This window comes from Centrocercus urophasianus, unplaced genomic scaffold (genome assembly GCF_019232065.1).
Source record: "Centrocercus urophasianus isolate 14NV4802_14NV808 unplaced genomic scaffold, USGS_Curo_1.0 seq_35, whole genome shotgun sequence".
Lineage (NCBI taxonomy): Eukaryota > Metazoa > Chordata > Aves > Galliformes > Phasianidae > Centrocercus > Centrocercus urophasianus.
The window spans coordinates 6,498,932-6,526,703 of NW_024884922.1; the positions used below are offsets into that span (position 1 = coordinate 6,498,932).

Consider the following 27,772-nt stretch of genomic DNA (forward strand, 5'->3'; position numbering starts at 1 on the left):
GCACTGCAGTGAGGAGGGAGGGAGTGGCACCCTTTAAGGGACAGCAGTACCGACCATGGTGTGACACTGCCATTCACTGTGAACATTCACTCTCCCTGTATCACCTCTTATTTGTTTTTTTTAACTGATACAAGTCTTTGGCTGGCCCATGGGTTGCAGCCCAGAGCTGTACAACACTATGAGTAAGTCTTTCTCCTCTGTTTTCTGCTTTTCCTTCTTCTTCTCCTTCTTTCTCCTTTCTCCTTCTTTCTCCTTCTTTCTCCTTCTTTCTCTCCTTCCTTCTTCTCCTTTCCCTTATTTAACTTCTTTCTCTTCTCCTTTCTTTTTCTCCGTCTTCCTCTTTCTTCCTCCGTCTTCCTCTTTCTTCCTCCTTCTTCCTCCTTCTTCCTCCTTCTTCCTCCTTCTTCCACCTTCTCCTTCTCCTTCTCCTCCTCCCTTTCCTTCTCCCCCTCCTCCATGTCCTCCTCCTTCTTCTCCTTTCTCCTTCTCCTTCCCACTCTCCTCCTTTCCCCTCTTTCTCCCTCTCCTTCTTTCTCCTTCTCCTTCTCCTTTCTCCTTCTCCTTCTCCTTCTCCTTCTCCTTCTCCTTCTCCTTCTCCTTCTCCTTCTCCTTCTCCTTCTCCTTCTCCTTCTCCTTCTCCTTCTCCTTCTCCTTCTCCTTCTCCTTCTCCTTCTCCTTCTCCTTCTCCTTCTCCTTCTCCTTCTCCTTCTCCTTCTCCTTCTTCTCATTGCACATAACAAGGAAGGGGAGGTTTTAGGATGGATGCTTCATAGCCTTCAATTATTCTCCCTTTGCACACATGGGGCTGGTGTGGGTAAATTGAATGCCACCAGATGTTTCACAGCAACTTTGTGGAGATTTTTGGTTTGTCTACATCCTGCAGCAAGAAATAGCCCATCCCTCCCAGCATGTGACACTGCAAAAGACTCCTTGGTCTCACTGGAAACACAAAAGTGTTCATAGTCATGGGAACATCATTGTGATCCCCCAGTAATGGGGATTACAGAGACAGTGGGACAGCCTGCTTGTGCAGGTTCCTGCTGGGTGCCACCATCCTTGTCCTTTACTATTGCTGCTCACTCACATTTATGGTTTTTGGCTGAAGGCAAAAGTAAAGTGCAAAAAATAAGGTGGAAAGTACAGGACAGTCTTTCCAACACATGGCTTCAGCAGACTCCTGTTCAGCAAGTAGATGCCCTGAGTCCTGCATGAGGATTTTGTTTGTTTGGTTGGTTTTTTTCCTCTCCATTCTCCATTTGGCCAGGAATGTGTTGGTTTTAACAGCTTAATGTAAATCCAGCCCCTGGAAAAACAACTCCACTCTGCTTATTACTTTTGTAGCACTAATTGTTGTAGCAACAGGCTGACTCCCCAGAGCTGGGGTGGAGTAGCATTTTGTACAAAGAAATTTTTAAAGTCTTTTGGAACAAAAAAGAAAAGTTTTTTTCATGTTTTTCCATGGAGACAGTGGGGCTGCTCATAATACATCAGCAAATTCCCCCTGGTGCTTCCTAGGGCAGCATAGCCCAGAGCTCAGCACAGCTCTTAGGTTGCACATACCCATCCAGGGATCCTGGCCTAGTGCTCTGACTGCCAAAGACTTTCAACCTTGCTGAATGCAGCCCAGAGGCTGTATCTGGTCAGGGGGAGAGCCTATAGGCAGAAAACATACCCCAGATCCCATCATGTGAGACCCAGATACTTGCTCTCACATCTGAGCACAACCCACAGTGATGTTCACGGTAGCCAGAAGTGGGTCAAAACTCAATGTCTCAGCTGAATTTTCTTATATATTTTGTCTCAATTTCATAATTCTCAATATTCACCCCAAAAGGTGATAGTGTAGAAGTCAGCAGGCTTTTTCAGCCCCAGCAGGGCAAGATGCTAAAAGCAGAGGATGGGATCTCAGCTGCTAATGGAGTAGTGTATGGATCAGCTGGTTGTGATTTCCAATAGCAAATACAACAGAAATGCATTTGTTTCATTTGCAATTTTATATATAACTTAAAAAAAAAAAAAAAAAAAAAAAGACAAAACAGAATGACTTTTACAAAATATTAAACCCAGGAAGCACATCTTGTCACTGAAAACTTCTCAATAAAAAAGGCAGCATTTTGAAAAGGAAAACACAATATAAAACCGTACAATGAGAAGAAAAACACAAGAAAAAATAAAAAGGAAGAAAGAAAAAAAAAAAAGATACACTTGTGCCAAAGGGAGCAAAACCCTCCTCAATACCTGGGAAACAGCTCCCTCCAGATTAACCCATCGCCCCGATTCTCATCCAGCCACTTCCCGCAGGGAAATATGGTGGTCACACCAGTGGCTGAGTTGGTGATCTCCACCCTCTCCACCAGCCAGCCGGGGGCCAGCCCACTGTTGTCATGCTCAATCCGGACCTTTTTCAGCTCCCCCATGTCCAGTGTTTCCAGGTAGAATCTGTTGGTTTTGCCCCGTTCAAAGAGGTTCCTGAATTTCTGCTTCAGGGCTCGCTTCCCTGAATCCCCATTCAACCCAAAGATGGTGATGAACACGTTCGCATCCGTCCCCGCACCCTTTTCAAAGCCAGTGACCACGATGGTCTCGTATTTGACTGGCACCAAGCTGCGGGCTTTGCTGGCAAAGCTTTCAATGACCTTGGCACACTCAAAGACTTTGTAGTCCCGTCGCTTGTACCGCAGAGGGATTTTCCCATTGCACTTGAAAAAATACCTGCAGAGGAAAGCCAATGGTGTGTTAGTGACATGGGTCACATCCTTCTTGTGCAGTGGATGGGGCATGCTACTAAAGAACTCAGGCTGCCAAGAGAGGCTGTGGATGCCTCGAACCTGGAGGTGTTCAAGGCCAGGTTGGATGGGGCCCTGGGCAGCCTGGTCTGTATTAAATGTGGAGGTTGGTGGCTCTGCATGTGGTGGGGGTTGGAGCGTCATGATTCTTGAAGTCCCTTCCAACCAGGCCATTCTGTGATTCAGCTCAATATCAGCACTGCTTCAGTACAGTTTTCCCACTATATGCTAGCACAGCTGAAAATCCCATATTTCCCAAGACACAGACACCCCGCATTGCAAAGGCTGGCATGGAGCTCCTGCCACCTTTCCTACCTGTGGTATGGCACCTACTGCAATGGTATCTAATGCAGCTCTGGTCCCAGAGCAGGTTTCATCGCTGCAGCATGGAAGGAGCTCATGGAAGCACATGGAAGGAGCTCAGCAACCACTCTCACTCCCTGACTAGTGATCGCCTTAAGAATTAGGAAAACATGCACTGGGAAAGATGGGAGGAGGATATTTAGATATCTCCCCTTTCCTCATCTGCACTGCTCAGCCCATTCTGAGCCTGCAGAAGAGTACTGAGCACAGAAATAACAGGTCCCAGGGGCCAAAAAACTTCATGTTGTGGTGGGGAGGTGACATGCAGGAAGCATCCATAAATCACTGTGCACCTGGTACACAGCCGGAGGTGCTTTTAATGATGTATTTCATTTCCAATGGTGCAGGTCATTTCCAAATGAGATTTTCCCTCCTCCTCCTCTGCTAAAATGCAGCAGGTCCTCCTGGTGAGAACATAGCTGGATTGCAATGCACATTCATAAAATGGGACGGTTACTGCTGTACAGTGCTTTTAAGCACTTCTAACACTTCTGACGTTCTCTTCAGCCAAATAAAAGCTCTCAATTCCCTGGGAAGAGGTTTTGTAAATGAGAAATTCCAGTGGAAGCAAAATTTTAGGCTCAGGGAAAGAAAAGCTGCATAAGAGCACATGGAAAGGCTTCCTGGTGATGAAATTTTATTTCCTAGGCTGCGTAATATCTCATGGTCTGAAGTTATGAAGGAACATATGGGTTCTCAAGAAGGGCAGGGAGAAAGAGGATGACTTTTCTAGCCCCGAGACTGTAGAAAAATCTTTGAAGTATGTCTATTTCTCATATTGAGACCTACTTAGAATGGGGGAGAAAACAAACAAACAACAAAAAATGAAAAACAGAATCGTTCAAAACAATGCTACGCCATTCCCACAACACTTAATTTAGTTTTTGCTTTGACTGGGTGTTTTCCCCACCAGGAAGAAAGAATACGTTTTAGGTTATAGCTGAATTAGTTTTCATTCAGCAGATATTATTATGGCTCTTCTGCTGCCTGATTAATTTGCTAGGAGAGACTCTTAGCATCTCAAAAAGTCACTTCAAGGATTTCTTCTTAAACACTCAATTGTCTCAGCGGGAACAAAACCTGTATAATGAAATTCCTTAGCAGAAATTAAAATATCATGGAGCAGAAAAATCCTTCAGCATTGTGGGAGGGGAGCTTGTTTTGCAAATGGCCAGTTGTCTCCAGTTCCTGCGTATTCCCTGTGCTATCAGCACCATAAGTCAAGAACATCACCGCTTCCAAACACAGGGCTGAGAGATGTTTGTTCTTCCAGTATGGGTCATTCCAGTCCTGTTCACACCAGAGCAGCCAAGTGTTTGTGGTTTGGAAGATGGCTGCAGCCTTCCCAATGGGCTTTCGGACAGTCCTAGAAGGATCATCCAAACTGAGTCAGAGGTACAGATTTTGTCTTACTCTCATCCTTTTTCCTAGGAGTTTACAAGACTTACCTGAAAGGCAGTCTGTGCAGAGCATCCTTCACACCCCTTAAATTTATGTCAGTATCCGTACTTTCCACAAGGTAAGATGTTGATTTGTCCTAGCTGCAAGATACACTCCAGCCAACTTGTTCATGAACGCATCTGCATGTGCAAATGCCCTTGCTGAGAATTCAGAAAGAGCACATCAAGACAGGGGGGAATGCATGAATCTACACACCAAACTGCCTTCCCTTACATTCAGTAAAGGATTAAGATCTGGCAGGTCTTTCCATGATGGCTGAAGTTGTAAATGCTTCAGGAGGATGCATGCAGAGCTGCTCAGATTCCCTCCTGGAGGGTTCCCTGCAGGCAAGAGGACACTCACTTGTTGCAAAGCTCCATCTCCGTTATGATAATCTCCTTGACATGCCAGTAGACATCAGCTTTTGCAGATGACTTCTTTCCATCCTTTGGACAGTGACCAACACAGATGGCTGCAATATCACCAAGGTTCTTAGAAGAAAACTGGAACGTATCTGTTGATCCTCTATAGGAAACAGGGAGCGGAGTCAGTTAATCTCTCGAATGCTGGCAGTGACTTGTCTCATATGGACATTAAGTAATTTGCACATGGCTAAGGAAGGCAGAAGATAAGCCTTCATTTAAAGTCATTTGATTCACCCTACAATCACTCAACACAAAGTATAATTTCCATATTTAAATTCAGCGTTTTCTCTGATTAGGGGTGACACTTTAAATTACTGCCACTAGGACTTTCCAGGATAAACTCAAGCTGTTCCACACACAAAATCAATTTGCCTCGTTATAGATAAAGCTAAAGAATGACTAATTTCCCCTCCAGCATTTATTCATTCATTCCTGACAGATATGGTATCTGTTACACATCTACCCACCATAGCTGTTTTAAATCTGCTAGTTCAGCCACCCTTCCTGCTTTAGAAACCCAGTTTGAAAATAGTTCAGAGGAACAATAGGTCTCTGTCAAATGCTTGTCTGGCTCCCTGTCATGTTCCCTACATATCTGTTAATTTGCTTCCTTGTCTTTGGCCCCTATCCCAACCTGCCACCAAGGAGGGACTGTGACTAACGTTTCAGGAGATGGAGTCTTCACATCCACAGTAGTAACCATCAGCTGAGTGTCAGGAGGAAACTCCCCTGCTTCTGTTATGTTTCAAATAAAACCTCAATCATTCATGCTGGAGTCCAGATCAATTCCAATTTCACCTTTTACAGAGCCATGGGGAAAAAAAAAAACCCAAAACATTTCCTCTCTGAAAATTAGCATCATCAGAGTCTGTGGCTTGGAATGTGTTTCCATCTCCCAATAGCATATCATGTCCTTAAAGCCCATCCCACAACTGGAACATCTTGACCACACATGGGAGATGTCTGATTCCACTGCCAGTGAGATGCTGCAAAGAGAACTAAAACAACTCCAGCTTCCTTCAGCTCAGAAATACATGGCCTCCCCAAGGCTCACCAGAACCCCATTGGTGTGTATTGGTACAAAAGGACACACATACACACACATGCACATAGGCATCATCCACGTTTCCTTTTACCAGATGCTTTTTTTTTCACATATTTTTAAGCCTGTTCTTTGTCATCTCATCAGGAAGTCCTTTTACAACCTTCCTTTTGCTTTCTGGAATGGGGGTAAGAAAGAGCATGGCACCAGTGTAACTGTAGCTCACACTGGAGAAGAAATGGTATCTGTGGAAGTCACACAGCTGGTGGGGATTTCCTCCATCCCCTCACCCTGTCCCACTACCTTTCAAATCTCCTTTTCTTGGAGGAGTTTTCCATAAGGAACTCTTTCGAGCGGCCCAGCTTTCCTTCCAAGATGATCCAGATGTTCTCCTTTGTTTCTGCATCGTCTCTGTCGCTTGTTACTGTGACAATTTCATAGGCTTTGGAGTATAATTAACAGACATGTTAAAGCACCAAAGGAAGAGCAGGTGGACAAAGAAATTTCCTCATGTGGCTGTCACCCTGGTTAAAAATCTTCTTCCCGTTATTTACTGCAGCACACAAGAAAGTGTTTGCAAAACAGGGGTGGAAACACACTGGGATCTGTGGGACTTCTGACATCTTTGTGCCCAAGATATCACGAAGGGACAGAGTACGCAGAAAATGTGTTCTTCTGTATCAGCAAGTAAGAGTAGATGGAGCTGCTCTTGACCCAGCTTTGCCCAGCTGCTTGTTTTGCAGGACAGCCCAAATCCTTCAGTTTTTTGCCACCATAACTAACAATAAGGAGCAGCCTCACATGGATGGTGGAGGTGTCCAGATACCCATCAGGATGTGCTCTGATGTTACGGTGGCATGTCAGCACCCAAGATGGCAATCACTGGGTGGCAATTTTGCAGGGACAGAGTGTGATCACATTGAAAAAATGTGATTCTTAACTCCCCAGGACTGTCCTGAAGAAGAGTGCTGGTTTGCAGGAATTTTTGAGATGCATGTATATGAGATTTTTGAGAGCATATTACCAGTGTGATTGAATAACATACATACCAGTGTGATTAAGTGGAGCTGGGAGGATTACCCAATGGAGACACTTGCCCAGGTTTCTGGGTTGTTAAGCTCAGCTATCATCATCAGCTGAGATGTGTGAGCTTGTAGCCCAGAACAAGTCTGGGAGCAAGTTGGAGCAATGTTGCTTGCAGTGCTTTGAACTTATTTTCCACCTCAAAGTCTCAAGCCCATTATTTCTAATGAGCTCATAACCACATATCCTTATAGCTTATTGTTGGATTGAACCACAGCAGATGGGACCCTCTTCAGTTTCAACCCAGAATGAGATGCTTTTCTTCCCCATAAATCCTAATTTATTTCTCCCTTAAAATAACACTACATTTTTGAACTAAACAGTAACTTAACTCATTCTATCTATGGAGCCTGTAAACACAAGTTGCCATTGCATGGGAATCCTCAATGGAGCAGGTTCTAAAATTTGTGGCCGTATGGCCTCTTTGCACCATTGGCAATGCCCCAAATTAATTCTACACTTACCAGTCCGTTCCTTCAATTCCAGGATGTCATTATTGGCACAAGCCAGTTCCCTTATGAGCTGCCCATCATCTTCACCTTTAGCCAGCCAGCGATCGCACTGGAAGCGAAAAGTCTTGTCTGTGGCGGAGTCCATCACATCAATATATTCCAAGTGCCAACCTGGAGCGATTCCTTTTCCATAAAACAACAATGTGATTAAAAAATAAGATATTTTCACATTGCTTGGGTAAGGAAGTGAGAAATCCCTCGCTGTAATGTTCTCAGCGTATGTGATGTTGCTTTGATACCAAAAACAACACTGACCATCTCAAGACTATAATCTGATTCATTACACAGCTTTTGAGGGGCTTGCTGGCTTGTGATCAGATGTAAGGATATTGGAATATGGTCTTGTGTAAGCAAGGTGTCAAGCTGTCTGGACGTGGGGCCATCTGTTGTCCTTGCCCAGCATTTTGCATGAGACTAATCTCTGGGTGAGGAATAATCATCACAAAATGAAGCACTCCTACAGTATACGAACAACAAAGCCTTACAAAACTCCCAGCAATTTCAGGGGTCTTGAAGGACTGTTTACCAAAGCTAGAAGCTTGAAATGTCCTTCAGTTCAGTGGGTTTGGGCCAAAATATAGAACAGCTGCTGTTCAGAAACCGCTGCTGATTCTTCTTCCACTCTAAGGGAAATGTGAAACATTAAAGCCAAAAGAAAAACATGAGTGCTAGTTGGGCACAAGCTCAAGGTGTAATGTCTTCCTCTCTGGTCTCTATTACTCCTCTCATCCCTTCACATTTTGATTTGAAAGAGGTAAATTATCATTTGTTTTTTTGGCCCTATCAGCCAGAATGTTTAAGGAAACTACCCATGCTGTTCTTGCCAGGCAACAAGCACAAACACACTATGAATAGACTAATGCTATAACTACACACAATCAATCATTTATTTTTCACCTAGTGGCCTTTTGACGAGTTTTAGCTCCCTCTCTTAGTTTTCTATTCTCCCTTTATTTTTTTCCAGTTGAAAAGCAACTTGGAAATCAAGAATGGGGCATTTTGGAACATTTGCTTTCTTGAATTAGCAGAATCTTTTATTGACTTTGGGGACGTGGAAAGTTATGACAATTCTGCTTACAAGTTCTGTTATTACTCAGACAAAAGGTTATGTTCATGATGAAGCATCTCTGCTGAGTTATTAGTTACATCCCAGAAATATAAAATAGCTCTTGTCCTTCCAAGCACTCACAACCATTTGACTGCCTCGTTAGTTTCAAATACTAATCTTAATTAACCCTAAAGGGTAATGATGGCACATTTCTGAGCAACGTCAACAAATCACTCTGCCCTGTGACATGCCACAGCATCACCATTGGCTTTTTTCTATCAGCCATGAAGGTATCCATGTCCTGTACACTGGCTTTCTGAGCCTTCCCCATGGTAGGAAATCACCAAATGTACAGGCACAAATATCAACCAAAGACACTATTTTCCCTTAAGCTCCAATTTAGGTAGCACAGAATGACAGAATCATTGATGTCGGAGGGCACAGTTGGAGACCATCTAATCCAAATTCTGTACCTCATTTTGTGCCCATGACCTCTTGTTCTATCATTGTCTGGCTCCATCCTCTTTATTCCCCTAGATACTTATATACAGTGGTGACATTTTTAGATTGGATATTAGGAACATATTTTTCTCCCAAAGACTGGTCAGACACTGGGACAGGGCTGCCCAGGGAGATGGTGGAGTCCCTGTCTCTGGAGGTGTTCCAGAGCCATGAAGATGTGGCACTGGGGGACATGGTCAGTGGGCATGGTGGGGAGGGCTGGGGTTGGATGTGGGGATCTTGGAACTCTTTTCCAACATTAATGAATCTGTGCTTCTATGATTCCTCTGAGTCTATTCTCGTGAAGAGCAAAGATGTGGAGGTTTTGGGGGAAGGCTGATACATGACACCTTTGCAGCTCCTCATCAGCTTAGTGCCTGCTGGGCAGATCTTATCAAGTCGCCCACTGTGCTTTAAGGTACTCTGTGGGGCTGTCTGGGATTTCATTCTAAGCAGGCTGGCAGTGTCAGCAGTTAATCTTTTTTGTCAGGCTTTTCTTCCCCTATTCTTTTTTGGCATTTCCATTTAAGTGCAATGAACATCTCTGCATTGCATTCGGGAAGCTGCTTTGCTTCCATCAAAATCTTCGTTAAAATGGTTCAGGATGAAAGAAGGAAAACATCCCAGCATTCTCCAGTGAGAGACATCAGTGGTCGAGGACTATGATGGAATGCATTGATGATTAGTGAACCACTTGACTGGGACAGGATCAGCACTAAGCAGCAGTATTAGAAAAGGGCTGAACCAGACCTGCACTCTGTCCTTCTGCTTCTCCACTCCTGCTCAGCAGGACAGCAAAAATCTGCACTTTTATCATGTGGAGAAATGAAGTAGTGCTGACTTTCCAGCATGTACTGGGGGCAAAACAAGAATAAAGTGCAGCTTAGCTGGTGTTCCCTGCAAAAGAGGAATTTATCAGCTTTTATCATCATGACCTTCAGTGCCACAGCACAAAACTATCTAAAAGCTGATATGGACATTAAAGGATTTATGTGAAGCTGAAGAAATTATTCTCCCTTACCAGACAAAGTTCTATTTCTTTCTTATCTCAGACTGGGAAAAATATAGTTAATGTATTTTTGAACTAGAAGCAAATTAAAATCTAGTTACGCACAGAGTCTAAATGTGAGAATTTGTGGACCTAGCTCTGTGTGTCAATGGGCACAACAGTGGAAAGGAGAAGAATGCATTTGCAGGACCCATTTTCAGATCATGAAATTCCTTCTTCAGGATTTCTGTCCCTGGGTAGAATCTGTAGGGCAATGAGCTCAGAGACCCTAATCCTAACCTGAAAAGCAACAGGAAAGGGAAATACATCCCATGTGGATGTAGTCCCCAAGGCTTCAGTTCCTCAGGCTGGATGGTTAATAGATAGGCATCAACCAAGAAACAGGGACGAGAAGCCAGCAAGGAGTACAGGCATTGCCAAGGACGATCCTTGGCCACTGTTTGTGAAGCATGAAGAATTTGGAGAATCTTTACAGTGATCTTATCAGTCCTTTCCCTGGGTGCCAAGATAGCATTGCATGATGTGTTCTGCTCTGATGTAAAAGGCCACAGTCAGTCCATCACTCAAGTTCCATCACTTGCTAGTACAGATCTGTTTGCATCCCTTTGGGCACCCTGACCAACAGTACCAGGATTACCAGGGCACCAGACACAAGTCAGTAGCAAAAATGCCTCAGAAAACATGAGTTTTTCTGCAGAGACTTCAGAACAGACCAGGCCACTTACTGAGAAGAGAGGAAGAAATAACGTGTATCTGAGCAGCTCCCACTTGATTCTGCAGGTTTTGGTCTTCAATATGGCCATCACTGTGACACTGCAGACAATCTACCATTACAAATGCTCAATGTTTGTAACAAAAGGAGCTCCACTCCAGGCCTGCTTTGCTGCCATAAAAATCCCCAGCAGCAGTCCTGCCCTAATGAAACCTACGGCTGTGCTGCGTCAGCCCCTTAATGGTCTGCAGTTGGAAGTGACATTTTCAATAGCATGCAAAACATTTCAGATGTAATTAGAGGAGGAGAAGAGCTTTGGGGAAAACAGAATCGTTTTACTTGCTTGTCTCTGGCAGTTGTATAATTTAGTGTCATGTAGGGAAAAGCATTCTTTTCCCCAAGTGTCCCTATCCAAAAAAGCAGCAAGTTGTCCTATTTATCTCCCTTTAGTAAAGAGCCCAACCTGACAACTGAGTGATGATGGGCAGGGATCCTCTGTGCATGTCTGCATGGGACGGGTCTTCATGGGACCACCTTGCTTTTTCCAGGTGATGCTGAAGGCTCACACTTTACTGATGTTAGACAGAGAGCTTGGACTGTGAGCTCCTTGTCATGCATTTCTACACTGATGAGCCACTTTGGGGATTGCTTTTAGAAGTAGTAGATACAAACAATTAAGGTATCTGTTCAGTCAAGGAGAACTCCAACTTGCAGCATCAGAAGTCTCCTTTGCCTCTCTTGGGAACAGCTTCCACTTGCCCCAGCCAATATTCATCCCTAAGATCCTAAGCTACTCTGACACATGCAGAACCATTTACTGAGGATAAGAGAAAAGGAAAGAAAATGACCCCTGTAGTGGTGAATTTGCCAGGAACCTGATCCATATCCTTGCTGTAGTGAAAATGATCTATTCCTTGTGAAATAGGATCTGGAGGGATCAAATCCCTACTGACAGACCAGGGAGGTAAATCCAGGAATACAGTGCCCATGGGAGTGAAATTTCCTCCTCTGCCTCTCTCTTTTTTGCAACACATCTTTACTTTGTTTTTGGATGTGGTTGTTAACATTGTTCAAGGGTAATAATAGAAACATGAAGGTTGGAAAAGGTCCTCAAGATCCCCCAGACCAAGGCCAACTCATCCCCACCATGCCCACTGACCGTATCTCCAAGTGTCACATCTTTACAGTTCTTGAATATCTCCAGGGACAATGACTCTACCAGGGCAGCCTATGCCAGTGCTTTATCACTCTTTGGAGAATAAATTTTTCCTAATATCCAAACCGAACCACCCATGACACAAGTTAGGGCTATTACCTCTCATCCTGTTGCTTTTGCTTGGGAGAAGAGGCTACAGCCTCCTTTCAGGCAATTGTAGAGACTCTCAGATCCCTCAACCTCTCCCCATAACATGGGTTCTCCAGACCCCTCACAGCTCCATTGCCCTTCTCTGGACACACTCTATGGTCTCAATGTCCTTCTTGGAGTGAGGGACTCAAAACTGATCACAGCACTGGTATGGCCTTACAGAATTGAGTACAAGGGGATGATCAACTCCTGGTTCTACTATGAGTCTCCTTCTCTGGAGAAATGCAAGATCTGCCTGGTTGCCTTCCTGCTCAGCCTACTGTAGGGAACCTGCTTTAGCAGGGGGTTGGACTCAATGATCTGCAGAAGCCCCTTTCAAATTCTGTGATTCTATGATTCTATGATAGTTGTCCTTAACGACATTGAGGTTCCCACAGGAGTAAAATAAAAGCCGTGCTTGGGACACTGAGTGCTCAGGGACCAGCCATCCACAACCAGTGCTGCTCAGCTCCTAACTCCATTATTTTTCCTTTTTCTCTTCACGTGTTCTGAAGCACAAAGTAGTGAACATTACAAATGCAATTCCTTGGCCTTGTGTCCTGCGGCATTATTTATGCACTGCCTGGTTATGTGGCTGTCCATCCTTACGCTCCAGCACGTGAGATGTCAACCAGAAAGTGGTGGGAGTTTGGAGGGCCAGGTTGCTAGGAAGAGAGCATTAATTACGAGGTGTTGAAGTCACGGCATCTACCTTTGCATTGGTACACCTCAAAACACTGTAAGAAGGTGAATAACTTTTATCCCTAATTTACATAATTGAAAATGAGGCAGAGGGATGTGATTTGCACAAGGTCATTCAGCAAGACAGCAGCAGAATAAAAATAGATGCATTTGTGCATCTCTCCTTGAGGATCACAGGAGCTCACACCACAACATTCCTCATCAGAGCAAACATGCAGTGCAAAACCTCTCACAACCTTTGATGAAGCAAATGCTTAATGCTTGGGACAGCTTTAGAAAACAGATTTACTGCTGCCCTCCTGAGCTGCCTATGCAATGTGTTCAGTGCAAGATTTAAATCAGGGCAAACCCAGCAATAAATTAAAACAACAGCAAACAAGCACACATCTTACTGATAAACTACTCCAGTGCAACAACACATAGGAGCTCAGTGAAGATATAATTGTTTCTCAGAGAATATTCCTGCGATTGAAGCATATTTTGTGTTTTATTGAAGCGTACTTGATGCAAAAGCTTTTAATAAGGGTGCAGGATAATTTGTCACAAGCAAGGAAGGCTTGTAGCAAAAAGATTTCATGGGATTAGTATTTTTACAGCTGCTAGCTGGTCTGGTGTCTTCCTTCCACTCTGTAGTGAATGGCTATAGGAAACTGGGAAGCAAGGAATGACTCTGCAAGGACAACAGTGAAGTATTTACTTTCTCTCTGAGTATGCTTAGAGAGTTTTGTTTCCTTAAATCCTTTTTTTTTTTTTTTCTTTTTTATTGTCAAATCTGGGCTGTGAGATTTCTGCTGTGTCTTCTGCTTCTGTTATGATGACTATAGCATAATTCTATGATAAGACAACGTGCCCTAACGAGGAAACTAGATAACCCTTTAGGGTCCCTTCCAGCTCCAAGGTTTCTTAACCTGCCTCAGCAGGGTCTGTGCTGGGGTCTCCTGAGGGCTAAGGGTGGATTTGGCAATCCAAAGGACTAAGCACCACATTACAGCTGCTGGCATCCTACATGGACCTGGTGTGCAAAATGATGCCTTGTCTGACTCCAACCCATGCAAAAGAGTCAGGGTTTTAGGTTGTCTTTCTCTCTACTGAGCCATCAACAAAGCAAGGGGATGGAGCAGTCTTCTCGAGCAGCTTTATGCGTCTGTTTCTCTTCCTTTTTCTTTTTACTTAAAGAAGAAACTATTCAGTAAATCTGCCCCGTGAACCAGCAGATTTATGAATGAGCTGGCAAGTGCTGAAAGGAAGGCTTAAATATGACCTTTCCAAGTCTGATAGCCGAGCCAATGCTTAGAGAGGGCAGAAAACCAGATATTATTTTTCTTTTAATATATTATATTCTACCAGTGCTCCCAAAGGCTTGGAATGATGTCTATAGATTGCAAAAACATATCTCTGGATGTGCAGTGTGCTGTGAGTGCAAGACACACTCGATTTCTAAGCTGGTCCTAGATTCTGCTTCTGAGAAGGCAATTCCTTCAGAGAAAGAAAAGGAAAAGCATGGACATAACAATGTTCCTGCACTGCATCCAGTTCAAGAAAGGTGAATAAGATACCTTCTCCTTTGGCAGATGCACCCAAAAGGAGTCACTGGGGCATTAAGGCTGTTCAAAACTCAATCAGACAATGTCATAGCTGGTGTAACTGGGAGAAGTGCTATGCTGAGCCACAGAAGTTGGGCTGTGCAAATGGCTTATTTTCTTCTATCTTTGCTTCTCTAATAACACAAAGAAGTCTGGTCTGTCCACAGTCAGGCCGTTCCTGGCTCCTCTGGGCTGATGGCAACAGGGATAATCAAGAATCTGAAATTAATGACTTTAGAATGACTGTTTATCATCTGAGTTCAAATCTACTCAGGCAGATGAGGGAGCTAGATCCAGATTTCCCACATCCCCCTGCTGCAAAGAGAAAAAATGGAAAAAAAAAAAAAAAAAAAAGTTTTATAAGTAAAAAATTTCATTATTGAGATGCTGCAAAACTTCAAGTCACTCTTCCAGAATGGTGATTTAGTCCTTAAATCAGAGAAAAAAGATAAATGCATTTAGAAAGCCAGCATTTCTACAGGCGTGCTGATACCGATCTTGCATAAATGTAGAAGTAAATGAATGGAGATATGAGAAAATACATAGTGCCTATCTGAGATCAGGAGATGGGGAGTCTGGAGGCAATTACATTTGCTCAGGAATTCTAAATATATTAGATTGAACACCAGTACCTCAAAGCAAACAGGGGCAGGATAAAAAGATATGAAGCAAAACAAAGCTAAAATTTGTTCTCTCCAGCTCACTGTTACCAGGCATTGCTGGTGAGTTCTGAGCACCTGGGAAGTCAGAAGCAAGCTCCCTGAATCTGCATTGCAAAGTCTCTGAGCTGCCTAATTGTAAGCAAGCACTGACTTCTTCCATGCTCAGTTCTACTGAAGTCAGAGGATTGGATGGGGGCATCTTTTGTGTTTTATTTCTCAGATGGAGATGCCACGTGGTGGGTTTGGTGGGGAAGATGATGTTAAAAGCATTAAAGTGGGACTATAAAGCCAGCATTCTGGCATGTTTTTTCCGGAGAAGACAAACTGTTTATGTTTTAAAGACCTTCTGACAGTCTTTGCCATTGCAATTACTGTCTCTTCAACTGTGAATAGCCTGGTACAGTAAAACCTCAGTGAAACGATAAACAAAGGAGAGTATGAACAGGTAGCAAATCCACTGCAGCAAAACTTTGCTCTGGAGACTGAGTGCTGAGCTGGATTTCATGGCAAAGCCACCACACTGGGCCAGTCCTTCAAATGTTTGTTACCCCCAGATGGGGAGTAATCCCATTCACTTGCTGGTTGGACCAGGTTGTGTTATGATGCTATGATTCTATGTTTGAAAGAAAAAGAAGACTTATTAGTTAGCTGTTCTCTTAAGCAGCCCACGGGATAACTGCTGAGTCAAACCAGATTTATGCTGCTGTTAAAGCTAATTATCAAGAAATTTAGGAAAAGAACGTCATCCATGTTTCAAGCATTCAGCATGTGAGGAGCAATGGAATGGTCCACTATGAGGCTGCTTTCTACAGAGCTTTGGCAGACAGCCATGTAGTTCAAAATAGTAAGGAATTAGTAGAATTTTTTGCTTGAATCTAATGGTAAGTAACAGCACATTTCTGTTTAATACCCAGAGTCTCCCAAGCATCTGATAAAAACCATACATGACCCTTGGCTCCTGACCTCACAACTTCCATCCAAAATAAATGAGACAGGAATTTCTAACCACTTGACAAAGCCAATCTATAAAAAATGTATATAGAGAGAGCATGTACGTAAAGAACAGCTATAGCCTGGAATCCCAGCAGTGATAAATATTCTAGCCACCCAACAAACTGTCATGCTTCATTGTGTGAAGCTGTAGATAGGATATGCCTTGCACATGACTAACACAAGAACAATGAAGACAACATATGGTATGACTTAAACTATAGTTGTCCTTCTTACTGAGGGGAAAAGCAACTACATTTATACTGAACAAATCCTTAGCATGTTGTTTTTCCAAGGTATAAACCCATAGTCAACATGGCCTGGTAAAACACTATGCGCTATTTTTTATAAATGGAAAACAGTGACTTGAGAGAGATAAGGAAAGAGAATATGCAGTTGCAATGTGTATTTTTGATAAATAAGAACTATTTTTCTTAGGTTCTGGACACATGTTTTAGCTGGCTTGTGGTGACTACCTGGCAACATATTCTACCAAAACCAAAATAAAATGAGTTGAAGCAATTTACTTCTTGGCCTAGAGTAGGCTCTGCAGCCTTCCTTCATCACCAGCCAACAGCATGCAGATAGCATTTACTGTAGTTCAGGTGCACGGTGGTTTCTCTGTAATCTGTATCAATAAAACCAACAGTGGCATGGAGAAGATGAACAGCTGCCCACGGCAATGGGGTTGGAACTTGATGATCATTACAGTCCCTGCTAACTGAAGGCATTCTAGAATTCATTCTAACCATTATCAGTTCAAGAAGGAAAAGGCATTGATGTAAGATAAACAGAAGTTGCTCATCATGAAGCAGAGAGCAGACCCACTGGACTCAAGGCCATGGGATGCCATGCGTGCTGAATGTCTCCTGGAAAGCCTGAACAAGCCCTTCAGTGAGCAAATTCACTGCAAGTTACTTAACAGACGAAAATGATATCCAGCTCAGTAGATGCCTTGAGCTACATGTAGTGAGAAGCAGAGGATGTTGCAGGATTACACATGCTTGCTCTGTTCCTTCACTTCCTCAGGCACCCAATGATTGCTGCTGTTGGAAACAGCTGCTGGGTTTGGCAGACCCTTGGTCTGACCTGATTCTTGCCTTCTGTGTCCATTCCCATGCCTAAGCCCTGAAGACCAGCTCTGATCTCGTGGGCATGTTTTGTTCTGTTAGCTTGACCAATGCCTGGGGAGCCACGAGGTCTTCTAAGGGAAATGCTCTCTGTATACATTTTTACTGATAACATTTAAAGAGGAATCTGCAAGTCTACGTTGATTTCTTGCTGCTCTCAGAATGACATCCAAACCACATCTGCAACTACAGGGACGTCTGTTTGCTGAGTTAAAACTCTGATGGGTATTTTGACAGCCCTCTCCATTTCAGCATCTGAACAGCAGGTTCAAAGAACAAGTATTTTGGCAACTGAATTCAGATTAAATCAGCTCTCCAGCCACCAAGTTAAAACCAGCCCATGGGTCTCTGGGAGCTATCAAGCTTCATGTCTGGGTTGTAGCAAGGGGCTGCCGTGAGCAATGCATTCATTGTTATTGCAAAATCATTCTCTTCAGCTGAAGGAGTTAGATGGGCAGGATTGGGGGATGTCATCACAGCAGTGTGGTGGGTGTGTTTGTTGCAAGATGCAGTTTCTGGGACCTGAATAACAGCGCAAATGACTGTGACAGCAGTACCAAGCACTGCTGCTGCTGCTGCTTATGAAACCAGTTAGGGTGTCCAGCAGCAGGGAAATGTCAGCATCTCTCAGCAGGGCTCTGCACACCCTCTGTGTGATGCACTGATTTTAATAAAGACAGACACAGATCTTCATTTCCATCTTATACAGCTCACCATCCTATGCCAGGCTGCATTACCCTGTGTGTTGGTGTCAGGTTGATTAAATTGCTAGGAAGGTGCCAGAGTGGCCTGTGACAAAACTGTTTCATTAATAGAGCTGCTGTGCTGGTATGCCTGTGCTTCAGAGGTGATATCACTGTCTAAGCTGCAGCACTGCTGAACTGGGGAAACGTTAGAGCAGAACACATAAGGACAGAATCATGGAATCATAGAATCATTAAGGTTGGAAAAGACAACCATGATCATCAAATCCAGCATCAACCCACCATTCCCTCTCATAGATCCATTAAGACTGGAAAAGGCTACTAAGGTCATCAAATCCAACCATCAGCCCACTGAACCTCCTGCATGAAGGCAGGGTGTCCAGGCAAACTGGGCCACAAGGTCCCAGTATGACCCTTGGGTTACTCAGACTACAGCAGAGCTGGGAATCATCCTCAAACTGCCCCATGGCTACAGAGGGAGCTGCCCTCCTGGTAGGTTGTACCAGTTGTTGTCCCTTTGCACCCCACACCTCACCACCCTGACCTTTGTTGTCATGCCATATTCGCACTTTGCAGAGATCTCCCAGGCTCAGCATGTCAGGGAAGTTGAATTCATCCATCTGGTTCCTCTCAAACTTGTTAGACTTGTTGGACTCCTTCAGAGCAAGGGTCCCACTGTCTCCATTCTCCCCAAACAGAATCAAGGAAACGTTGGCATCGGTGCCAGCTCCTGCAACAGATAGCAAGGCATGTGGTCATGAGATGCCCTGCCACACAGGCTGGAACCAGCCTCCAAATGCCCAGAAATGGAGGCATCAAAGGCGACTGGAACACAAACACAGCTGAAATACTTTGACTTGCATTCAAGGTATGGACATCGTGCTGTTATCAACATGAATATTTGCTCCTAATGGATTTGAAAGCAAAATACAGATTAACAGCCAAAATGCTGTGTCATCCTGCAGCCCTTCTTCCGTTCCCACAAGCCTTCTTTCTATGTTCCTGTTTCTCAAAATATTCTTCAAGTTGAATCAAAGGAAAAAAAAAATGCTTCCTCATGTATGTGCTTGGAAAAGATGCACTTCTAAGTCAGTACTTATTTACCTGATATTGTAATTCATGTCCACTACTGTCCACACACGTTGCAGAAGAAAAGAGATATGTAGTCTATTTTCTTGACTGTTGAGAGTTCAAGGCTACACCATTACATACAATGAACTTACAAAAATTTTAGTGAAGGCATTAATGCAGTTTTATAGGGCACTATTTAAAATTTGACAGAAAACATAAACTATCATCCTATTTCCTTTTATTTTTGATGCCCTCATATGAAAGCAGATTCGCAGAGAATTTTGTCTCCATCTGGCCAGATATTCATTGCTCTGTCAGAATTGAGGCTCTTGAATTTTGACAAATAGAAATGAGATCATCAAACCCAAATCTGGCTTTCAGAGAAACTCATCATCTGCTGCCCTTGGTTGGATATCCCTGCTTTGAGAACTCCTAAGTGCCTGCCAAGCCATTCCTTATGCAGCAGTGTCATAAATCCACTTTGGGCACACAGACGGTATTTCCCATAGCTCCATTCAAAACACTGTGCAGAGACAAAGTCAGGGGGACTCAGAACTTCCAGGGAAATCCACCTCTTCCTCAGCATAATTACATGAATATATGAGTTAGGAAAAAATCACTGCTTTTCCTATAGGACTGAAAAAATTCTAAAAAGGGGGAGAGGGGGTGATAGAAAAAAGAGAAAAAAAGAAAATAAAAAAGAAGGAAAAGAGTCATACAGAGAACAGGTAAAGAAAAATTGCCTATGTTAAACTGGGGTTAATTTTCAGCAGTTCCCTGGGAAGGGCTTAGGAACGAAGAGAAAGGATCAGGGATTAACGCAGTTCATCTGGCAGCACCTTTTATGACTCTAAATCTTGCTGAGGTGAGGAACAAAGCAAACTCAACTCCATTTCCTTACATGGAGGAGGCTTCCAATTAATGCAAGATCTCAAAAAGCACAGAACCAACTGTTTCTTAGCAAAAACTTCCAGGCAAAAAGAACCTTATGGAGGCCTCATGCCGTGACATTTCTCTTGTAGGCAATTAGCAGAAGATGGAAAAAAAAAAAACCAGCAGAAACTGCTGAATCAATTCACCTATTTGTGTCTGTCTCCCCACCCCAAACCATCCTGTTTTGTTGTTTCATTGTTGTTTTTTCTTCTTTTTAAACCCAGGAAACTGCTAGGTACATTTAGGAACAGTAGGAAAAACTGATAAACGAAGGGATGAGGGCAGTGCTGTTGCACAGGCCTTAGCTGGCAGAGGCTCAGGAGTGGTGTCCACACCACTGAACTTCATTGTCATTACCCTAAAAAATGACACAGCATCCTCATCAGATTTGCAGGTAATGTTAAATCTGAGGCAGTGAGCAGCACACTGAATGTCAGAACTCCAATCTAGATCAACACTAAGAAACTTGAGGACTAGGCAAGCAGAGATCTCATGAAGTTCAGCAAGGAGAAATGCAAAGTTCTGCATCTGGGGTAGAATAAGCTCTGCATGTGAAGGGGATTGGAAGTTTAAGAGGATCCAGAAGTTATAGCAGCAACAATTTGTATTCAGTACAAACTTGATCTGACAGCGAGCTCTTAGTGTTCAATGCAAGCCACATATTGGGCTACACTAGGAGAAGTGTGATGAGCAGTTGGAGGGAACATCTTATGCTCCTTAATAAGCATTGAGCAGCCCCTACTTGAACTATCGTGCCATTTTGTGTCTTCAGGTCAAGGGTGATGCAGGGACAACAGGGAGAGCCTATCAGATGTTTGCCAAAATGGAAAGGTGATGGAGCACATGGCCGCCAGGGGAGGCCAAGGGAGATGAGCTGTCATGGGTGAGCAAGGACACCTGTGAGTACATATAGGGAGAGACAGAATCATAGAATGGCCTGAGTTGAAAAGGACCACAATGCTCATCTAGTTTCAACCCCCCTGCTATGTGCAGGGTCACCAACCATCAGACCAGGCTGCCCAGAGCCATATCCAACCTGGAGCCACATCAATATCCATCTCTCATGATAGAGATTACAGGGTTGTGTGCTGGGCATGTATATGTCAGACACCCCAAAGAGCCACAGCCACAGATTTGGAGCTGTGGAGGTGATGGTTGGATGTTAGGAAAAAAACCTTTCTTGGTAAAATTGTCTGGGTCTGGAACTGGTGCCTGGGGAGGTCATGGCAGCACCATATTGGAAGCATCCAAGATTCACACTGGCCAATCTGACCTAGTGCTGGCAGTAGACCATGGAGGAGAAAGTTGCATGAAGCCTCTTCCAATAAGAGTATCTACGATTTTACGATTGAACAGCTGCATCATTTTTGACCAGAGGGGATTTGAGTCATAGCCTTCTGAAGCCAAAGAATGTCCTTCTTTTGTCTTAACGGAGACTTGGATACAGCACTTGGAACTGACAACTGTATTAAATTATGTAATTTGTAGTCTGTAGCTGAGCTAACAACATACTAATTAATCTTCTAACAGCAGAGATAAAAACCTCTTGCTTCGTTAATTTTTGGAAAATGTGAAAGCAATGTTTATTCTTTCTCAATCTTTACTGCATTACCATGTATACGATTCTTACACATAGAACACAGAAAAGCTGTGTAGATTGAAATAAAAAGGCAAAGGTCTTTTTTTTGGAACAGAAAGCACCACCATGTGTTCTGAATCCACTGCAGCCATGTCTGTGGGTCACATCTTGAAGAAAATGATGTTGTTCTTTACTTGTCTTACAAGACGGAAAGTAAATCCAGGTCTTGGTTTACACCACATATTCTCCATCTGACCTGGGATGTGTTTGATGCAATGAGTTGTTCCTCCTCTTTCTGTATGTATTCTGAGAGCTGCCATCTGAGTTACAGCTGGCAGCCTTTGAACTTTGAAAGAGAAATCTGCCTACTTGCAGGAGGAGCTTTTATCCAACATCCAAGCTGAATTACTTCTGAAAACTGTAACCCAATTTTTTTTTAAGGAAAAAATGAAATGGGACTGCTATTGTGTGTATGATGGGGAAGAAATGACTGCTGTACAACAATTTTGGTGCGATTCATTTTCTCTAACTTAATCCATCTAGACTAGATTACTAGTCTTGATCCTGTTTGAACCTGATAAAAAAGCAGGAAGGGGGATGCTCCAGAGAATGCTGGCAGCCCAGTGTTTAGGAAACCACTCCTGCATGATTTGGCCATGCAGAATTCAGCCTTGAAGGAGTTAAGACCATGAGTATAATTTTTGGAATGACAAATAAATGAGACAAATCATGTTTTCTTTTTTTTTTTATTGCCTCTGATGGATGGGAAAGTTGAAAGCTATTGCAGAGAAAACTATTATACCTAGGAACAAACATGGTTGATTCTATTCACAGTGGAGCAGTGCTGTCCCTAGGCAATATATAGTGTGGCAGGAGATGATATAACATGTTTACACTAATCGTCAAGGATAAAAGGTCTTTTTCCTCAATTGGTTCAACCAGAAGCAATCATGGAATACACAAAGATGAAAGAGGAGAGATGGTTCATGACTTGTCCCCTCTTTAGATAAGCTGGATAAAGTTCAGCATGATGTCAGTGCTCTCTATGATCTAATCACGAACAGACTCTCTGAAACTTCTCTGTAATCTGCTCCTTCCTACTGGTTGTCACTGCTCATAATGAAATAAAATGCTTCATCATTAATACCCTTCATCTCTCATTCAATGAGAAGGGCAGAACTGTCTCCTGTTGCTGTCATCTCCCATTTCTCCTCTCGCTTTCATTTCTATCGCCTTTGTGAGATAGGCCTGAATTTCATAAAAAGGTCACAGAAAGCTCTGCCATTATGTTAGGTGGATTGCCAGACAGATAAACAAATCTCTCTTCTGTCTTTAGTGTTTCACTAAGTTTTTCAGATAAACAGCAGGCAGAGCAGCTAGAGAGATGAAAAATGGTGAGGCAGCACTAAGACACTTTGCCAGGAGAATTTTGATATTCTCCACTCAAACCTCAGAAGCTGCATAAATTACTACTGGTAAATCAAAAAATAAAAGTGAAAACAGAGACGGGTAGAGATCAGGGGTGGATAAGAGCACTGGTGTGGCAGAATCCCCTTACAGGGTGAATATTTTAGACAAAGCCAGGGTGAGAGGATGTGTGATGTGCCTCAATCTGGCATGAGGCAGTTGTGTCTGTGGCTGTGGCTTTCATTCAGCAACCTGACAGAAGTCATCATGAAAAGAGGCAACGATCCCAAGAAATGACATAGAAATCCCATTTCTTGTCTCTTGAAGCCATGTGGATTTATGTTTTCTACATGCATTTAGGGTTGTTATTTCACTGCTTGAAATAAATGGTCTCAAAACATTTTAAAAAGGAGAGTGAATGATTGCTCTCCTCTTTGGACAAAGCAGATGGTGCCATCAAAAATCCAGAGCCCACAAGCTCCTGGGTTGACATTAATCTATTTGTCAATTCCATGTAATCAATGGACCTGACCTAATAGGAAAAGGAGGCTCCTGAGCACCTCAGCATTGTCTGGAAATAGGTTATGGTTAAGATTTCCTCAGAGGAAGTAGTGAACAGTCAAGCATAGGCTTTGTGTCTAAATATTTCATACCCACTGCTTAGATAAGAATGGATCCTATAGAATAACACTGCTGTGATGAGGAGATAGCCAAAATGGCTATATTGCATAATAGTAGAGATAGATTATGCTTTTTTTTTTACATAATTTCAATTATTTATGAGATTTTTTTCGTTGTTAGAAATTGAACTTCATACTAGAAAAGTCATTAGATATCCACCATGGACATACCTCCAATATCACTGGTTTTAACTTGAATAGTATAAGTGGTGTCCTCCATCATCTGCTCATCATTTATCATGGCTGGCATCTCACACACAAGACTTCCCTTGGCATTTTTCACCTTTGACAGCCAATCACCATATGTAAATGTGGCCACTTCCTGATTAGTCAGGTTCCTCATGACTATCTGCAAAGAGACAACGTCAAGGAAAAAGCATCAGATACAGTTTGAAGGAGGGCAGATATTAAATTTATGAAGTGCACAGCATGGGACAACATGGGTAGAGTTTGGTCATAGATTGAAAATCTGCAATCAGATCTTTGGTGATCAGCAGAGCTCTCCCCTAAAGACAATATTTGCTGTGTTGAACAGTCAAGGGAAACAGTCACCATAATATTGGACTTTCTCATGCATGGGGTAAAGTATAGGTAAAAATGAGCTCTTCTGACATGGACAAAGCTGTTTTCTAGGAAAGTCAGATATTTTTTGGATGCCTGTGTGGTATTAATGTGAAGGAAGAAGGAATAAAGAATTATTAAAAGCCATATTCATTCTCCTGGAGTACACACTATCTTTCTTTTGCTCATCTCTTCTGCACAAACCCACAGTAATCATTGCAGAAAAATGCAGACCAACCCTGAACAAGAAACGCAAGACAAATTAGGCCAGCAGAATTTAAGTCTTCACATGTTTTTCCCTCTGTGAAAAAGTGACAGCACAAGCAACATGCAACAGATATTACTCATACTGCCTCATGTATCAGTGGAAGGATCTCAGATGCTCTGGTGTTAAGAACAGAATAAGAACCTGGAATAGAGAATAGAACAGGAAAGAGAGTTACTCCAGTAAATAGCAAATAAAATACCTACCTTTCCATGTTCAACATTTGAGCTTTTCCCAGTTTTAAATGGGTGTCAGCGGAGCATCAGTCTACCGAGAAGAAGGTGTTGCATTTGCCTACAGCAAGAACCTGGGAATGCACTGCCACTAAACTAGAGTTAGAGGGAAGGGAGGAGATAGGGCTGCATGCTACCATTTCTGTTACTGCCTAGCAAAAACACAAAGACCATACCCAAGTTAAGCAGTGTATCAAAAAACAATGCACATCTCTGCTAAGGTCATGGAAACGAGCTCAGATGTGTCTGAGAAGAGTGACATGATATTAGGAAGGAAGAATCATGGAATTGTGGTGAATTAAGTTAAAAGAGATTCATGGTGCTGTTTAGTCCCACTTCAAGTTCCAAGCAGGGCTAAATGCAAGGCCATATACAGATGAGTTTTAAAAACCTTCAAGTGTAGAGATTTCCCACATCACAGAGCTGCACAAGTCTTGATGTGAAGATTTCCCTCCTTACATCCAATCAGGAGTTTTCCTTCTGCAACCTGCACACCTGGTTTCGTGCCCTTTCACCACCCACCTCTGAGATTCTGTCTTCAAACAGCAGTGTCCCAGCTTATGCTCTCCTGTTGACCCCAGCTGAGCTGAGCTGGAGCCTTCAGCAGTTCAAAAGAAGATACTGCTGTGGGTTATAAGGAATGATTTTATAGATGGCAGTGGATGTGATGAAGCTGAAGCAGCAGCGATGTTATTTGTGTGGTGTACAGCTTTGTGGGCAGGACACTCATCTGGGATTTTCTCTCTGATTGATCATAGAATCATAATATCATAGAATCATCAGTATTGGAAAAGACCTCCAGGACCATCCACCTCTCACCAACATGTCCCACTAAACCATATTCCTTAGTGCAACATCTCAACTCTTTTCGAACACCTCCAGGGACAGTGACTCTACAACATCCTTGTGCAGCCCATTCCAGAGCCTGACCACTAAGAGACAAAATTTTTCCTAACATCAAACCTGAATCACCCCGGTGAAATTTGAGGCCATTCCCAGATGCTAAGCGGGTACCACAATACCAGCCTATGGGAGAGAGTTGGAATGGATGGGCTTCAAGGTTTCAACTCAACCAGTCTGAGATTCTACATCATTCAGGGCATCTCTAGCCTAGGCATGGTCTAGCATTAAGACCTAGGCATGGTCTAGCATTAAATGTGCAGGTTGGTGGCCCTGTATGTGGCAGCCGGTTGGAGATTCGTGATCCTTGAGGTCCCTTCCAACCCTGGCCATTCTGTGATTCTGTGATCTCTGCCTCTCTCAGGAGAACCTCCATGCTGATTACAGGAGGCCTAGATAGTTTGGGAGAAGAGGCAGATGCAGAGCTGTGATTTGGATCAAAAAAGTAACCCCAAGGAGGACTGAGGTGCTGCTTAGAAATGATATTGTTTCTTCACACCACACAGAAGTTACTCTTTAGGATATCTATATTCACTGTGGACATCCTGCCTGCTTTTAAGGTAGAACATTATCACTAATTACACGTGTATTTTAAATGGGCTGTGAAATGCCTATAAAAAGGAAAAGTAAACGTGGTAGCAGTGCTAAAGAATAAGATGTTGATAACTTTCTTTGTAGCTCAGCAAATATTGTAGCTGCCAGGAAGTTCAAGCCAGCTCAAAATTGAAAGTATACTGTATATCACGGAATCATAGTATGGTTTGAGTTGCAAGGAACCAGTAAATGTCATGTAGTCCAAACGAGCTGCAATAAACAGGGGCATCTACAGTGGTAACAGGTAGGTCTGACATGCCCCTTTGTCTGATTTATCTCCAGACAGCCTTTTCCAAGCTGCAGTACCAAACAAGCTCCCCAGGGATTCACACCCTACTAATGCCAATGCAAGGACATTCTTGATTTCACCTCTAAAGAATCAGCCACACTTTTTGTCATGGTTTTGTTGCATGTCATTAGTTTCACTTAATATCATGGTCTTCTAACTAAAACAAAAAGACTTTGCACTGTGGCAAAGAGTGACAATCAGCTTCAGCTATGATGCATTGTCTTGAATTTTCTTAAGCTCCGTCAAATAAAGGAAAAAGGATAGAGACAAATTCCCATATCCAGGATTATTTGTTTGAATGCAATGCAATTAGAGTTTCATTAAGGCAGCTTCTTATCTCCCTGGCTTTGACGGCATGAAGTAGCATTAAAATTCCTAGGGAACCAGCTCTGCAGAATTCAACTGTTTGGGTTGAATCCAACCACATTTGGACAAAGGGGTTTTCTGTTTGCAAAGTGGAATACCACATCTATATGATGCTGTACAGGGGCAGACAGATACACCTAGCTGTAGCAATAACAGAATAACCAGCAGTATTCACTCTACTCCAAAGCATCACTGACCAATTTTTTTTTCCCTCTTGCTGTTAAGCTTCAGCATTGAAATCTTACTGCCATTTTTTGTGCCATTTGAGTCTTTGTCTCCATCGCTTTACTGTGATTCTGAATGAAATATCAATGTATTTAATCTAGGTAGGAAAAAATAAAAATAAAAAAAATTAAAAAATTAAAGAAAGACTGCTCCCTGCTTGTAAATTGAATTTTTGGCAGTATGAAACATCATTGATAATTGATGCATTTTAATTGGTATTTTTGCACTTGCATTTCTGGTAAACCAAAAGTAGCATAAGTTATGGCCAGCAAACAGTGTACAAAAAGAGAAAAAGAGTAAAGAGAATTTAAAAGGTCTTTTATTGTTATTTTAGTAGAAGAACGACACCGAGAATATTTTGTAAATAAATGGAGCAACAAATGGTTAATTAGAGGGTTGATAGCTTAATCTAGCTTCTCATTTCATTGTGCTAGTTAGCACTAACTGTGAACCATCTGTCTGAGGGTTTAGCACTACCCCCACAAGTATTTCATTATGCAGCTTTAATATGCACTTTTGACAGAAATGGAAATGGGCTCAGATCAGTTTTCATGTCACTCCAAGCGACATAAGTTTTCAAGGCTGGAATACAAATCAGAGAACACAAATCCTTCCTCCCCTTCACCAGAGCA

The 27,772-nt window shown here is 42.8% G+C and overlaps 1 protein-coding gene across 1 annotated transcript in view; it reads right to left on the reverse strand.

The window, feature by feature from the left end:
- Positions 1-2,215: 2,215 nt before the first annotated feature.
- Positions 2,216-27,772, reverse strand: part of LOXHD1 (lipoxygenase homology PLAT domains 1) — a 102,907-nt gene continuing 77,350 nt past the window's right edge. The window contains exons 33-38 of the mRNA XM_042831199.1: positions 23,879-24,056; positions 18,582-18,767; positions 7,604-7,774; positions 6,360-6,498; positions 4,953-5,114; positions 2,216-2,712 (exon numbers count right to left, since the gene is read on the reverse strand). Of these exons, the coding sequence (XP_042687133.1) occupies positions 2,232-2,712; positions 4,953-5,114; positions 6,360-6,498; positions 7,604-7,774; positions 18,582-18,767; positions 23,879-24,056 (1,317 nt within the window). The 3' untranslated portion in view covers positions 2,216-2,231. The remainder of the gene's footprint in view (positions 2,713-4,952; positions 5,115-6,359; positions 6,499-7,603; positions 7,775-18,581; positions 18,768-23,878; positions 24,057-27,772) is intronic.